General features: G+C 48.7%; 1 protein-coding gene across 4 annotated transcripts in view; it reads right to left on the bottom strand.

Moving 5' to 3' along the window:
- SUSD6 (sushi domain containing 6) overlaps positions 1-17,271 on the bottom strand; it is a 92,872-nt gene that overhangs the window by 40,518 nt on the left and 35,083 nt on the right. For 3 of the 4 annotated variants that reach the window (XM_028507744.2, XM_036011424.1, XM_036011426.1), the window contains exon 2: positions 9,037-9,237. In XM_028507744.2, the coding sequence (XP_028363545.1) occupies positions 9,037-9,157 (121 nt within the window). In that variant the 5' untranslated portion in view covers positions 9,158-9,237. Of the gene's footprint in view, positions 1-9,036; positions 9,238-9,511; positions 9,690-17,271 lie in introns of those variants that run through there. The other variant, XM_036011433.1, reaches the window with a different exon arrangement.

Here is a 17,271-nt window from a genome sequence, read left to right as displayed (position 1 = left end):
TCCACTGGGTTCGAAGATCTTCATCCAGGTAGAAAGTTGGGACACTCCACAATAAACTCCTCCGGGCAGGGCAGCCTGCCCAGCTCCACTTCTTTGCTGTCAGAAGAACCCCAGCCACATGCATCCCCTGAAGCACGGAGACACTTTCACTTCCTAGACCCTCATGGGGAACCGTAAATCAGCAGGAAGGCCCCACTGGTGGCGGCCGCACCACAGCTGCGGACATGTCCTCTTGCTCCTCCTCCTCCTCCTCACGTACAGGATGGGCCATGACTCTGCACCATCCTGCCTGGAGTGACCCCCTCCCCCCAGCATCTTCTCCAGGACGTGTCTGCTGGGTCCACCTGGGATGATCATTGGCCTAGTTACAGCAAAGTATAAAAAACTGTGCCTCTGCTTTCAAGGACCTTATGTGCAAACACTTACAAAACTAAGAACACAGAACAAGAACCAATACTGAGAGACACGTGCATATGAGAAAAGACCTCAAATATCAAAGACTAAAGGTGTCCACTATATGAGGGGTGTACAGAAGAGATTTACACAACCCCACTGAAGTCATGGGCTAAATCCACAGGCCGTTCACCAGCAATTCCGAGCAACCACACATGGTTTTCAGGAGCCTTAGTGGGGCTGCATTGGCTGAAGATGCCACAGGGTCCTCTGTAGCTTGGTCTCCGAGGAATTGAGATCAACTGGGAAGCAGAAGCATCCAAGGCTTCTCCCTCACCTGTCCCGCACCTCCCTGTTTGACAACATCGGCGCTCAGTAAGCACTGCCACGCAGCTCCCCGCGCCCACTCAGCCCCTGTCCAGCCTGTGGCAATCCCAGCGACGTTCTCCTGGGCCTCCCACCACTCCTGGGCCAACAGGGCCAAACTGTCAGAACTCAAAGCCAGTGACAATAAACACACAGGTCCTGCCCTTTCCCAAGGAGACATGTGTCCACTACACGTGAAGCCCTGATCACATCAGAGCCTTTGTGTTTCATAAAGCATTGTTTACTCATGATAACATAGGCTCCAGCAGGGTTATTTCATAACCCTGTTTGTGCTTGGCCATAACTTCCTGAAACACATTTCCCTTCCTGGGTTGAAATGCCTAAAATAGTTTTGTGAGTTTTTTTTTCTAAAGCTTTACAAAGAAGAAAAGTATTAAAAGGGATCTGTTTATCTGTTCTGCACTACTTCCAGAATTTTGAATGATTTAAAAGATTTGGCTACTGGCAAAGCTTAAAAGTCAAAGAAGTTAAACGAGGGAGAATACCCATCTCTGGGGCAGCACATGAATCTAGGTGGGAACGGCTCTTGAAAGAGGGAATGCTGCAAACACAGCGAAGGAAATTAAGAGGAGGCAAAGGGCGACCCAAGGGAGAGAAGACCAGGGAGCTCTTATTTTTTCATTCTGACGTTGTATTCTCCTGGATGTGTTTAGGAATCTTCTGAAATGTGAAAGGTAGTCCTTCAATCATTTCTTGGTGCTAACAAAATAAAATACGTCTTTCAAAAAGCAGACACTTGGCATCCTCAAATTTATAAGGTTTCAAAAATGACTGCAGAAGTCCCTAACAAACAGCAGCTTCGAGGAGTGCGGGCCCCGACATGCCGACAGGACAGCCTCGCCGAAGGGAGGGAGCGGCTTGCGGGGAGGCTGCCTGGTGGGCCCCAAGCACCAGCACTGCACAGGGCATTCCAGCTCTTTTCCACTTGTCTTCGTGGGTGGAGTGCCAAGATGTGGCATTTGAGAATTAAAAACGTGAATTATAGAAAACTCATGCAGTCTGCAGGATGTCCTGAGTCAAAGCTGAGAGACTCAAAGGATATAGAAAAAAAATAAGGAACTTTCTAAGCCTGAGCCTGTTTGAACTGCTGGGTTGGCCAAAAAGTCCATTACGTTTTTTTCCATATAATGGCTCTAGCAGTGTTTAGGTACCTTTAATTTCATTCAAAACAATTTTGTTAGGTTGTATTGTGACAGTCGTCATATCAGCGTGCATTAAAAGAAAACATCAAAATTGGAGAATTTTTGTGCAGTCATGTTAACATAAAAGATGGAAGAAGATACATAACATTTTGGCGTACTATGCTTTATTATTTCAAGAAAGGTAAAAATGCAACTGAAACACAACACACAAAAAGGTTTATCTAGTGTATGGAGAAGGTGCTATGACTAACTGAATGTATCAAACATGGCATGCGGAAGTTTCCTGGTATACTGACATTTTGGCCAAATAATTCTTTGCTGTGGGGCTGTCTCATGCATTGGAAGATGTTTAGCAGCACCCCTGGCCTCTACCCACTAGAAGGCAATAGTAGGAGATAGCTGACATACACAAAATACCCAAATCAATAAAGTGATTGGTGAAAATGAAAAATGTCTCTTTTGTTTTCCAGCAAAACGTAACAGACGTTCTGGCCAGCCCAATGATTAGCCGTGGTGTCAGAAGTACAAGCTGTACCAATTGGTGCTACAATCTGATCTTCCAACCTGGGAATTACTTCTCTGTATGCCAAGCACTGTCCTAAGTGCTTTACATACATACTATCTTATTCAATCATTGAAACAATCTTATGAAGTAGGTATTATTATCACTCTTATTCTAGGGAAACATCAATAGTGAGGGCAGGAAAATTACCCAAGGCAACACAGGCAGCCAGGAGTGGAGGCAGCATTCAAACACAGGCACTGAGTCCAGAGCCCATGCTTTTCATAAGACTGCACAGCCGCTCCAAAAACCAAGGGGTAGGGCTGGGGCATAATGACAGTGAGATTCTGCACTGAGCTGTACTAGTGACCTCAGTGGCTCCATGAGAGCTACAGGTGGCATTTGCCATTTTAAGGCATCTATGAATTGAACCCTATCCTACCTGACAAGAGACAGCTATGTGAAGAAACGCCAGAGCTTTTTTCTTTTTAAGATTTTATTTATTTATTTTTAGAGAGAGTGGAAAGGGGGAAGAAAGACAAGGAGAGAAACATCGATTGGCTGCCTTCTGTACACACCTCAACCAGGAACAGAACCCACAACTCAGGCATGTGCTCTGTCCGGGCATCAAACCAGCGACCTTTTGCCTTGCAGTATGACACCTAACCAGCTGAGCCACACTGGTCAGGGAGAACCCTAGGTTTTTCAATAGTTGTAATCTCAGCCTCATGTTCCAGTGAATTCTTTTTTCATACTTTAGGTTTGCTTAAGGGGAGGCAGGTGAACGGGGCTGGGAGAAGTCAGCAGCCTGCACCCCTCTCACTCACACCACACCGCAGACAGGTCATCTCTAAATGCCTCTGTCCCCTCTAGGCCCCAAAGCTAAACATGAGGTGGGTCAAGGTCACCCCTGATCTGGCCCCTGTCCAGGCAGCCAGCCACAGCAGCCTAAGCCACCTGAACTGGGAAGGCTGCTCAAACCCTCTGCAGGCTCACACTCCTGACTGATGAGGAGGAAAGGAATCTTCCAGTGGTTAAGAGGGGGTGAAGAGTTCAAGTACAAACCCACTAGAAGTAATTAAACACTAAGTGCTAACCCTAGTTTTTTTATTAGCACTCTGGGACTCTCTTTTGCAGAAGAGTTGGGCGAGGAGGAAGGATAACCTCCAAGCTCTGAAGTTAGCCCAGGACAGCAGGGCACCTCTGCCTGGCAAATGGGATCTGTGTTTAACGAGAGCTTTAACCCAATCAAGACCACTCAGGCGTTGAATCTGGTGGACTCCTGGTTTCTTTTGCTCACAAGCTAGAGTGCAAGATTTGTACCACGTGTTTGTTCTGTCCTAAACATGGCACAACGATTAGCCTGCAGACATCTCAATGTCTTTTCATGACACCAGGATGTAACAAGCCCTATAATGACCTACCCAACCTCCTTCCACAGCCCTCCAGTCTTTTTATAGTCACAGGTAATTACACCATGGAGAGATCACTCCCTTCGTCAGCAGTGTTTACAGCTGAGCGGAAGATGCTCTCAGTATGTTTCGGGAACTACGTCCTCATTTAGCAAACAAGTTGCTGGGGTCCCTATCGATCCTTCCCCAGACCAGAGCTGCCTGGACAGATCTTTTGCCTAAACCAGGAACCAGACAATCAAGGGCCATTGTAAATAAGAACAGAAACCACCACCGAGGGAAACCTGGTAACTCTTGCACCCTTTATCCGGGAGAGAAAACTGATGGTGCTTTTCCTCCTTTGTCAAAACAATCTCCTAAAGGTTGATCTGAGTGCTCCAGTAGTGCAACACAAGGAATGGGTCTCCCAGGAGCCTGCGCCTTAGCACAGGTAACGTGGTTCTCAGCAGACAGACCATGGGCAACAGAGTCAGACAGACTGGGCCAAATCCCAACCAGCATCACTATGTACAATTGCCAATCTCTGAGCAAGTTATCTAACCTCTCTGTGCCTCTGTTTCTCATTTGTAAAACAGATACATGGCGACCTACCCCAAAAGTCCTCTGAGAGCTCTAAACAGGATGATGACACAGAGCCTGACAAAGAAATAATGTTCTGTATGTATCAGTTTCCTACCTGTCCTCTCCTCTCAGTTCAGTGTACAGCACCTGACTCCAGGTCCCTCAGAGATTGGGGGTGGGGGGTGAGCCAGGGCCACCTGTCAGCATCTTTCTGCCGTGGCAGTGTCAAAGGCCACAGCTGCATCACCCCCCCCCCCCGAGAGTGCAGTTCTCCGTATTTTCCTTTTTCAATGACCCCGAAGTGCCTGGCTTTCTCTCTGCTGTGCAGAAATACAGATTGCTGCTTTCCCTGCTACTTTAAATTTGCTTTAGGTTCTTGTGTGATGTTTAACACGGCCTGAAGTGGCAAAGCAACATTTTAAGGGGAAAAAAATCAGACACTAATAAAACACTGAGTTTTAGCCCTGGCTGAATGGCTGTTGGTTAGAACATCGTCCCATACACCACGAAGATTGCAGGTTCGACCATTGCTTGGGCACATACAGGAGGCAGCTGATCAATGTTTCTCTCCCACATTGGTGTTTCTGTTTCTCTCCCCCCCCACCCCCCATCCCCTACTTCCTTCCCCCTTCTCTCTCTTAAAATCAATAATCATATCGTTTCCTCTGGTGAGGATTTAAAAAAATTAAAATCCTAAGTTTTTTCAGTAAATATGCCAAGGAAGAGGGCAGAGAATGAAAATCAAAAGGTTTTTACACGAGTCAGCAAGCCAGCTGGGTTGAGACGTGGACCACGCAAACATGGAAGACAAAGGAGGCTCTGGAAGTAATCGATCCTGCCTCACCCGTCAAATTTCACACCTTGCCCCAACCCCAAAAATGACTCTGCACCTTCAGTTTTGTTTTCTAAAGGCAGCGAATGATGTCATCCGCATCAAGTCTCCTGCCCAGCATGACTCAACAGTGGGTCACACACCATCTCTGCTGTTGTCGTTTGGGATTGTTATTATTACACCACACGTATTATATGTCAAGCGCCTTCCAATCATTTTTAGTCGTCTACACACCACGGAACTAGCATGCTCAAGTATCCTGTTCCCGTTTTATAGAAGAGACAAAGAGGTCAAGTGATGTGCCTGCGGTCCTACAGCAAGTTTCTTGAGATCACAGGTAAAGGGAAGGAGCCGTGAGACCTGAGAGAGGCTGCTGCACAGCTGGGACCCTAGTCCTCTCCAGCCCCGACAAAAGGCAAGTTGGGCAGTAACAGCACAGACCTTATTTTTAATTCTGATCTTCCCTGCACAGGGCGACCAGGTGTGAAGAATAGATACGCTTCCTTTGGCCAACCTAGAAAGGGAACTCTCTATTACTTCTCCCATCTCCGCTAAAGGAACGGCCGAGGGAAGCGACACCCAAGGCCTGACACCTTCTCCTTTGTAACAACAGACCCCGAACTAAAGACAAGAGAAACCAGGATGGAAAACTGGACTCCAAACATTGTCATGCCTTTATTCCAGAACTCTGACGTGTGTCTTCGTAAATGAGTCTTTTCTTACAAAGCTGAGCAGCTATGACCAAGACTAGGGTGACTGGTGTTTAGGACCAGAGACTATGCAGATGAGCTGCCCCCCGGAATATGCCCACTTTACCAATGTCCAGTGGGACCCTCACAGGCGTGAATGTGCACGTACACACAAACATATTCAGGGTCTACTATGGACCACGGATATCCTGGCTGTGTACTTCACAAGCACCTCATTTTAAAATGCCTCCGGACTGGGCACTCAGGGGCAGCTCAGAAACACAGGAAGAGGAGGATGAGACCTTTCTTGAACTAAGCTGCCTTTCCCTGACTTCGGAGTATCTGAGAATATCAGTTTCTTGGCAAGCCTGAGCGGCACGTTGCTCGCAGCAGGCAGGGCCATACAGGTGTGCTCTGGATTTCAGGCCAAGGAGTGGGCACCGTCCTCCCCCAGAAACGACTCCAGAGACGGGGGAAAACGTTGGCAGCAACTCGGTGCGCTGGATCTAAGAAATGGCACAACTCCTCCCCCCGCCTGCACCCTGCTCTGCGCCAGTACACATGTTTTACGGGGATTAGAAAGACTTGGGGGTGGGAATAGCAGTGGAGGGAAGATTCTCTGCAGATGGGAGAGGGAATGAAAACAACAGAGCCAACTTTCCCATCCTGAGTTGAATCCACACTATAGACATATTTTTCCACCCTGTAGAATAATCATCCCTTTATCCAGCCAGGCTGGAAACATCAGTCCCTGATAATTGATTTCAGACTTTAGATGGAAACTTGGGAAGGTGTGGATAGTTGGAAAATGGGAAGAGGCAGGGGTGAGGCCCACAAACAGGAGGGTGTGGCGGAGGGGATGACTGAATGAAGATAAGGAAACTAAAGATGTCAGACACAGAGGGCAGACCCTAATCCTGCCAGGGAACAAGCCAAGACCGCCTCCCCAGTGGAGTCTGGGAGGGGACAGTCGTGGTCCTGCACCAGGCACGGGCCCGTTCTGGCCCCGGCCCTGAGACCCTGGGCAAGTGCACAGCCTCCCGAGTCCGTCCTAGCTCCAGACCAGTCCTAGCTTCCTTGCTTCCTGCTGACCATCAGTCCATTCATACGCCTACTTATTGAGCACCGTTTGTTCTGGGCTGGGGTAGAATGGCAAATCTATTCTACGACGGGCAAAATATTGTAAAGTCTAAGTATTTTAGGCTTCGGGGGCCACGTGGTCTATGTCGCAACTATTCAACTCTACCACTGTAGCACAAAAGCAGCCGTAGACAGTATGTACGTGAATGAACTCTGCCATCTTCCAAAACAACTTTTTATTTGTGGATATTGAATGTGAGTTGCATACAATTTTTATGTATCGTGGAACATTATTCTTTGGATTTTTTTCCAATTTTTTAAAACTCAGAAACCATTCTTAGCCCACAGGCCATAGAAAAACAGACAGCAGGTAGGATCTGGCCCGTGGACCAGTTTGCCAACTTCTGCTCCAGGGACACAGTGGTGAGCAAGAGAGGGTCTCCACAGCCTATGGGTCTGCACCTGCCATTCTAGAAGCTTCCTCTAGCTTTGGGGCAGCCCTGTGAATGTAGGCCCTGCTTAGTTTTGTTGCACATTGGTGTGGGCTGGCCTTCCGTTCCTCTGAAATCTCACATAACCACAATGTCCACGTTGTGAGATCCCAACCACTAAAGGCCCCCTTGGTTGTGCCAGGGGCTCCTATAGCCAATGAAGTCTCGGGCTTATGGGAAAGGTTTACGTTAAGTGTCAGAATGAGGTAAATGAGAGGCAGAAGTGGAAATCTGCATGTGGGTGGTGAGGAACGCTGTGATAGAACAAAAAAAATCAGTAATTGTTTCTCCCAACAATTTGGGAGGAAAAAATAAGATTAAATGAGATCGTACCATTATTCTATATGTGTTGGGTAAATGGGTGATGGGAGTTAACAGAAAGGGAATGAAAGAGATAGCACTGAGCTATGGAGACTCTTGAAGCCACACTGTATCACACCTGCCTCCCCCAAAGCCCCTTCCAGACTCTACTCCAGAGAACACTGGCCGAAGAAAACTGCCATACATGTCTCTACAGAACTCCGATAGGGGCACCATTATTAACGAGCTCAATCATAACTGAGACCCCTACCAGTGTTTGCAGATACAGAGGCAGGTCCTGTAGCATCACCCAGAGGCCTACAGTACACAGCCAAATACGCCCTTTCTAAAAGGGTACCGGGTCTAGAGGACCACATGAAGAGAACCTAGAAGGGTCTTCAGAGCACTGCTGAAGGCAACAAAGACCATGCAGACCTCAAAGGCCCACCATTGCGTTTGCAACTCTGTTAGGCAGGGCTCCTCTAGCTTACAATTTTTAACCAGAAAGTCCTTAGAATCATGAAACTATAGACTGAGGGCGCTAAATGTGTCCCTAAAGGTTGTCCAGGCCAACCCCTTCATGTGGCAGATGCAGAACTGAGCCAGAGAAGGCCTAAGTGGCTTGTCCAAGAACACACAGTTTGTGGTATCAACAACCAGGGCTGCTTCACTAACGTACAATACCCGCATGCTTTACTCATTCGGAGAAAAACAACAGAAGGACAAGAACCAGCTGATAAAAGAGCTAACATTCAGCAAGTGTTATTGCGTTATCTCAGTCCATCTCACAACCGCCTCAGGCACTGTTATTTAGCCATTCTGCGGCTGAAGAAACTGAGGCATACATAAATCGAGTCTTGCTCAGGGTCACAGCGCCAGCAAGCAGCAGGACTGGGTCCTGAACACCGGTGGTCTGGCACCAAAGCCAGCACCCTCCCCTGTATATTGTGATCTGAATCCCTCCCCTCCGTCCCGCCTGGTAATTACGGCAGCGGGGAGCAGGGTGACGATGCCGTCACCAGCAGAGCCCCACACAACCGTCCTCCACCCGGGTCACTAGGCCCCTCGGTGGCACACCAGCAGTACCGGCTCCCTGCTACACCACAGCACAAAGGCCTCCCCACCGGGCTCTCCAGCTAACTGCCCAACAGACAGAGAACCCCCTATCCCAGCTTTTGGGGGAAACAAAGGTATTATTGTGTCCTGTGTCCTTTCCCTCCCACAGACAGAAGGCAGGCCGGACTCACCTGAGGCAAGCCCGTCTCCAAGGAGGGTGCTAAGGATCACCAGCGGAAGGAACACTCCATGTCCCACCGAGGCCGCGGCAGACGCTGAGGTGCTCTTTGGTGCTATCCTGCCATGGCACATCTTTTATCCGTCCGAGTTATTTTAAAAAGAAGAAAATTAAAAGCCAGAAGAATTCTAAAGTCAGCCAGGGGTAGATTCACCTGTAGAAAACAAACAAAAAACAAAGGCATGAGTGAAGACTTTACCCATATGTTAGTTACAAGCAGGCACTTCGGTCAAGAAGCCTCATATAAGCACACACAGAGTTGAAAGAATTCTAGCAACCGAGTTCCTGCTTTCAGAGGAAGACACAAGCACGTAAGTGGCTTTTCCACTCCTTCCTGGGGAAATACCAGGCCTGAAACAGCTGCCATCAATGTAGGCATCTAGGAGCCAGATCCTTGCGATAGGACAAGGAGACAGACACCGGCTCACCAGCTCTCCCGGAGATCAGCGGGACACAGCCGAGCTTTCAGAGACGGCCTGGGCGCTGCCTGACGGCCTGCCTCAGAGGCTGCAGCAGCGAGGAGGAGAGAGGCAGCTGCTGACACAGAGCTGCTACACCGGAGTCCGGCTTTGCATTTGCCACTTGTACCCAGAGTAAGTTCAATTTAACCAGGAGAGACAGAGAGAGGACACAAACACGTGTCTTAAAGGGAAAACACACTGCCTAGAGAAGGAATGCAGCAGTGAGAGCCAAGGGCCCCCAGCTTGGCCTGCTCAACTGCCTGAGGCTGGATGAGCCCCTGAGGATCTGGCTCTGGCTCTGACTTAACAGCTCACAGGTGACCCCAGAGGCCATGCAGGTTGGCTGGACCTGCCGATGAGTGGTGGCAGGACAGCTATAATTGTTAATAAGCCCCACCACCCACTCTAGTTCAGACAAAAACTTCAGAGGAGCAGGCAGCATAAAATAAAAAATCAGGGGTCAAGACTTTTAAGGAAGTTTGTCTGCATGCCTTTAGGGAAGCAGCTGGCTTGATGATACACTGTGATATGGGCCTATTCTATTTTACTTAACTCATTTAATTTCATTTATCCTAGTTTATAGCATGTATTCCAAATAGTAAGATTACACTCCTTTTTTATTTTAATTCCATACACACCTCCTTCTCCATTAAAAAGACCTTATGTAAACAGACGGGAAGCCTACCATCTGCAATCCCAATAAAGGACGCCCCTGAGACTCTGGCAGAGTTATTACCCAGACCTGACTTTAATCCACATTTGCAGCCTTGACTCAGGCCTATGCTCTCCTTATAAAAAGTTACTGCAAACAGCAATGCGCTGCCCAGTCCAGCAGAAAAGCAGCTGTGAGGGTCTTCGATGAGTAGGAGCCCGGGGTTCAAGAACAGAGCTAGCCCCTGGGATCTTACCCACTGCCCACAAATATTTGTGACTGCAGTCCTCTGTCCCATCCCTCACCCAGACTCCACACTGAGCCTTTACATCTGTACAACAGGATGGTTCCCAGAGAGTTCTAGGGGTGGGGTCTGTGGGTGACCCAAAACAGTACATAAAACTGTGTGTATGTGAATGTGTGGAATGTGTGTACACTTACGCGGCTAAGATCCACAGAGTTAGAATGCCAGAATCCAAATGTTTCTTATGTTATGGCCAAATTACTCTCCAGCCTCAGTTTCCTCATCTGTCCAATGGAGACAGTAAGCATGCGTCTTCACAGCGTTGATGAAAGGATTAGGATCAAAGTACTTGACTCAGTGCCTGAACTTTACAAGTCCTCAGTAAACCCTGGCTGCTGTTGCTACTGTAATTAATAATGAGATCTGAGCTGTGGGACCTTGGAGGTTATCAGGCTTCACCTTCTCATTTGATGGATACGAAACCAGGGTCTGAAGGTTAATGGATGTGCCCAGGGCCACCGGCCAGTCAGCACTGGGCCCTTTGGTGCTGCTGTCTTACACGCAGCCACTGCAGGTAACCCCACCAGCGGTCACCGTTCCCTCAAGGCAACAACCAGTGGATCATCAACAATGACACCTGCTTGTGTCACATCCCAGCACGTGCACAGCAAATATTTCTGTAGTGAATGGACGAGGCCAGATCAGAGTGGCACCCAGGTGTTCGGGGCGGGAGCGGAAATCATCAGGAAGGACTGCCCAGGGGAGGTGACGCCAAGCTCACTGCTGAAGGGTGTGCCTAATGAAAAAGGAGATCCAAATACAAGCGCGTCGAAGCAATGGAAGCACAGCCCTCCTGGCGCAGGATGGAGGCAGAGGCTCGGCTGAGGGGTTTAACCTAAACCCTGAGACCACGTGAACCTTACAAGGGTTAGAAACAGGGAAGTGACACCACCAAATTCATTTAGGAAGCTCATTCTGGCAGGGATCTTAGAGGACTGGGGGAGAGGGAGAGGCTACATGGTAAAGAATTTTAAGTTTATTATTTTATAATTAATGCAGAGCTCTTCGACAGTATCTGTCAAAATGCACATATTCTCTAACTTGTCAATTCTGCTCCTAGAATCTACCCTCAGAAATCTCACGTGCGCAGTGGTGTATACATGCAGGATATTCACTGCATTATGTGTACTGGCAAAAGATCGCAGGGAGACTCGCTAAATAAGGGGCCGTACACGCATAGAGTAAGCACTACGCAGTGGTTTAAAAAGAACTGGGCAGCTCGGTCTGTAGTAGTACAGAATGGCTTCCAAAATTCATACGTGAAGAGAACCATTTGTGTGCATGAGTGTATGTTGAAAGGACACCCTCCCCCATCGCCCCCACACGTGCACTGAAAATCTCTCTGGAATAATGCACCAGAAACCCATAGCTAATAACTGCCTTCAGGAAGGGGAACTGAGTGGTTAACAGAGAAGAAAACTCATTTTTCACTGAATGTATTCCCTTTTAATCTCCTTGAGTGTTGTGCACGCACTACCTACTTAAACAGATAAAACATAAAACACAATCAACGCCACAGGGTCACCCTACAGACCACCTGCTTCCTTCCTCCACAAACTGACACTCAGATAAGCCCGACCGTTCCCTCTGACAGGAACACAGTCACTCTCAGGGTGCACACAGGGCCGCCTCCTGGAAGAATTCTTTCCTGGCACCTCACACCACACTCACCTCCGGCAGAGCTAACCCCGTTCTCTCCCACCCACTCATGTCAGAAATACTTGTGCACGTGCTGTGACGTGGCACGAGCAGGTGTCCGTCTCGATGACCCGCTGTTTGCGGCCCTGAGGGAATGGTGACTGCCTGGTAGGGCTACCTGCTGTGGCTGCACACAGAGGAGCCAGTGCAGAAGTGAGGAGAAGATGCACACCCACGAACTCTTGTTTTGTTTTTAAAGAAACAGCTGGCTCCTCCCTTATGGCCAAGGGACCAATTCCACCATGAAGCCTAAAACCTGACCAAGTGCAGAACAGATGGGGTGAAGAAAACGGGGGCTTTGCACTGGAAAAAGGGGGAGGGGCAGTCAGTGGAGCGTCTACATGCAGGTCTGGCCAAGGGTCAGTGCTTCAGAAGCAACACAGAGAAAAGTGAATCCCCACAGCCCCAGGGTGTCGCCCACAACACGAGAATCCAGCTACTGTGGAGAAAGGGTCACACTATACATCTAGTAACTTTAAGAAAGGCTCTCTTTGAACACAGGAAGGAAGGGAGAGACGGAGGGAGGAAGGCAGGAGGTCTGCCCTTGAACTGTGGCTTTAGACCAAGTCAAAAGAAAAACACGTTAGAACAAATCATCCCTAGAGAAACACATGGGCAAACACTTTGGAAAAAAAAAAAGAATACATTTCACTTCAGTATTCCTTTGGTGTGCTAGTGATTACTTCCCCTAATTAAAAAAAAATATGATTAAATAGAGACAGAAAGTAGAATGCAGGCATCAGGAGGGTGGACTAGGAAGCTACGGTGTTTGATGGGAACGGAGCTCCAGTTCCGCTAGATGGGAAGAGTTACGAAGACGAAGCGGTGACGGTCGCAACAGCATTACGAGTGTGCTTAATGCTACTGAACTGCGTGCACACTTAAACATGGTTAGGATGGTCCATTTTGTATTTTACCACAGTAAAAAAAAAAAAAAGGAAAACATTAAGATTAAAGAGGTACTGGGAACTAAGCTCCATGTTCAAAGCCTGCACTTGCTCAGCCCTGCAAGGCCCACACCACCTACACTTGACAGGTGAGAAGGGGGGAGCCAGCCTGGGGCGACGGTAAGTCCCACCCCTGCCACCAGCCACAGGGCTGGTCAGGATGCGCTGGCTGCCACTTCCACATCTAAAAAGGCTCGAAGGTTTTTTCTCAGTCACAGAATTCTTCCCAAACTTCTCTTTGGGTAAACTATCTCTTCCTCCAGCAGCCGGCTCTCCCCTCCCAAACACGGAGTGCGGAGTCACGGAGCATCTGTGCTCACCCTTCTCATTTTCCTTCTTGGGACGAGTGCTGCCGCCCCAATAGAATATGGTAAAGGGAGACCCCACGAGCTACGCTGTCAGCCCCTCAAGGGCAGGGTCTGGCCCTTCCCGCCTCTGTAGAGCCACACCACCAAAAGCTGGGTGACTGGGCCGGGCTCAATGTAATGTCATGACCCATCAGATCCTGTCCACAATGGCCTTCCAAGAGGAAGACCACTGCCTTAAGCCGTGGCTCTAATCCTGGGGAAGCCACTTACCTCCTCTCTGCCCTTTTCCTCATCTGTAAATTGGTGTTGATTGCTTTGAATATCTCACTAGTCTCCAGTGAGGCTCAAAGAGACACAACACGAGGAACTACTCTATACACTGGAAAAGACCCGAGTCCTTCTATGTACAGGCTGAGCCCAGAAGCAATGATGGCCGGAGGCTATCTGAGAAACTTCTCATCATAAAAGTGATGACGACAAGTATGGGAGGTTTACAGTGTTAAGGTCAGCCTGGAACACGAGCCCAAAGTTCCCATGGTCTGTTTGCTTGCTGTTGTCATAGATGCTTCCAGGTTAACCAGAGAGCCTCCTAAGATTAAAGGTGCCCTGGAAGTCACCTTCAAAAACAGCTCACAGCCTGGGGAGGCAGCAGCAGTAGGTGGGGCCAGCCGTGAAACAGCAAGGGCACCCAGTCTCCTGGACACCCCAGGGTCCAGATCTCCTCAGGCCACGTGGCTGGCTGCACTGGGGGTCTACCCTGCAGAGAACGCCACAGTCCTGCTGGAGGAACAGGGTTGGGTCACACTCTAGGGAGCTCTCCTCCGGGAGGCACAAGGGAACGTATGTCAAGGCTGGCTCCCAGATCCCAGGGGGCGGTTATCTACAGTTCTGTGAGGTCAGCCTAGTTCACAGGTGGTTTTCAGGATAAATGATTCCTGAAGCTTGGCCCATTTCTCCATTAGCTAGGAGAGGGGACTGGATCAGTCAAACCAACATAAACTCTTTTCTTGCCTCAAATGAGCCCAGAAAAGGAATGGTGATGGTGGAACGTCCAGAACAGGAAAGCTTAATCCCCTGATTAATTATCTTCCTTGACCCTGACACTGCTGTGTGTTGGGGGGAGACAAACAGTTGGTGTTCGAGAAGTGTGAACAGAATTTAATTAGTTAATTACTTTCCGGAGTGTACGGATAGGAAGTCCCCACTCCATGAAGCCCAGAGTTCCCCAGAGCAGAGTGGTAAGAGAAGCGACCAGCGTGCTAGGGAGGCCCGCCCTTCCCTCTCCCTTTTTTCCCTTCAGCGTCTCCCCTCTTCACAGCCGCCCACCCTGAAGTGGCTGAGCCAGGGCAGCAAAAGATGCCTGCATGTTGATCAAATCTTAATACCTCCTACTCTTTCCCCCAAATGACAAAGTTAAGTTACTTCCAGATGTCTCCAGTTTACCCTCCTACCCCACCCCGGGGGTAAATGGCTCCTTCCAGTCTTGCTGGCCTCTCTACCTTGCCCTTCCTTTTGCGCCCACGGCGTCTGAGCACTTCCACAGGCGCAGGGTCCCCCGAGGGGCTTCGAGATCATTGAGCACAGTATGTTACCTCATCCATTTCCGTTTCATCTCCAGTTCCAAAGCCCAGAAGACACAAATATCAAAGTCTCGTTAAAACTCGCTTCCTACGGCCCTGGCTGGGTAGCTCAGTTGGTTAGAGCATCCCCCCCCCACACCAAGGTTGTGGGTTCAATCCCCAGTCAGGGAACATACAAGAAAAAAAGCAAAGAATGCATAAATAAATGGAATAACAGATCGATGTTTCTCTTTCTTCCTCTTTCTGTCAAGAAATAATTTTTTTTTTAATTTCACTTCCTACAAATCATAAAAATTACCCCTGGCTTTCCTCATAGGCCACATGAGCCACTGTAGGACAGGTTTGAGAGGGTCCTTTTTAGTTGCTCGGATTTTTCTTGTATCCTTGTCTTGCTCCCCCAGAACTACTCACTGCATCCTCTGGTTGTCACGCTTTCCACCTGCCCTGTTCCTCAGGCTTCGAACAGCAGGAATACCAGCAGACACACACCACTACCCCATCCCTAAGCCTTCTCTTTAACCGTCTCCAACATCTCTCTTCTACAGCCTAACAGGGGATGGCAGCAGCATGGCCCTGAATGTGGGAGGGAGCCCTAGATCCAGTGCACAGTGAATTAGCCTCACGCTTCCTGCTGCTCAGGGATGGGCCTGGATGATCCCTAAACGCCCTTTCAGTTCTAAGAAATCTGGAATGTCTTCTAGGGGTAGAAGAGATTCTGGGCAGGGGCCCAGAAGTATTTCCTCTGAAAACAGAAGGTAATAAAAGTTCTGACTGGAATGAAGAAACGTGAAATCCAGCCTCTTTGTTCTGTGTGAGCCGTCCTTTCCCCCAGCACTTCCGTCTCCCCAGACCTGTCTTAGCATCTATGTCTCTCTGCAGTGCAGCAAACGAAGGAGACTTCACTTTCCCATTCAGAGTTTAATCAATCCATCAGCACATTCGTACAGGCCATCTGTACACAATGTTCCTTAAAGTACTTTCCAAAAATAACAAACATCTAACAAAAACCCCGGCCCTCACACACACACACACACACACACACACACGGCCCTCACACACAAAGGATCACTGCAGAGCTGCAGTGGCCAGAGAGAAAGAAAAAAGATGCAGGAGAGGACAAAAGAGAACAAACCGAGACAGACTCAGGACAGGGCAAAGAACAGGAGGGAGAAGACAGCTTGCCTATGAGCAGGAACTCGGCTCAGGCTGTAAATTTCCGACCTTCTGAAGGCAGGAAACCACTTCTCCGGGCCCAGCTTCATCAACAACCGATAGGCTGAACTAGGACAAATCACGTCCCCCATCCCCCCCCATGCCTGTTTCCTCATCAGTAAAATGAACCAGTTCAACTAAACATGGCTCAGGGAGGCTGTGACTGTGGAAAGATGCTGCCAGACTGGGCCGGAATATCTGATCTGCTTGGAATTATTAATTCAGTGGTCTAGGGCAAGCTAATTTCAGTTCCCATCTATATATAAACTGGATAAACAATACCCACCACACTGAGTTGTTGCAGAGTGGAAATGAGGTAACCGTGAAGGATTCAGGACAGCATCTGGAACAGTGGGCGCTCAAATCAGTGCTGGTGAAGGCCCTTCCTGCTCTAACGGCCTGTGACTGAGTCCCCACCAGACTCAGCAAGTCTGTGAAGCCCTGGAAGGCCCTGTTTAGCTGGGCTGGAAACACAGGCCCTGACACTAGGCACAAAACACGAAGTCAGTTTAGACAAAAGAAAAGCCAACAGGTTAAACAAGTGAATCACCAAGGTTCTCTACCGTGACATTGTGAAAATATTTTTAAAGAATTTAGCAATCCTGCCCCCTCCCAATTACATAATTGTGTACATGGCTATACTCAAGTAATATTTGTGTCTAAGGGGACCTAGGAGGTTTTCTGGCTCGAATATGTTGAAGGGAAGGACGAGGGCATGGAGCTTACATGTGTCACACACACACACACACACACACACACACACACACACTTGCCACCTCATTAAATAGATGCTATTGCCCCTATTTTACAGATAAATTGAATCCAAGGGGCCTTTCCTCCTGCCTTCTTTTTTTTTTTTTAAGATTTTCTTTATTTTTAGAGAGAGGGGAAGAGAAGGAGAGAGGGACAGAAACACCCATGCATGGTTGCCTCTCATGTGCTCCCCACTGGGGACCTGGCCTGCAACCCAGGCATGAGCCCTGACCAGGACTCAAACTGGTGACCCTCTGGTTCACAGGCCTGCAT

The sequence above is a fragment of the Phyllostomus discolor genome, chromosome 1, assembly GCF_004126475.2.
Source record: "Phyllostomus discolor isolate MPI-MPIP mPhyDis1 chromosome 1, mPhyDis1.pri.v3, whole genome shotgun sequence".
Lineage (NCBI taxonomy): Eukaryota > Metazoa > Chordata > Mammalia > Chiroptera > Phyllostomidae > Phyllostomus > Phyllostomus discolor.
The sequence above is the reverse complement of the archived record's forward strand: the minus strand, read 5'-3'. Positions and strand labels throughout refer to the sequence as shown.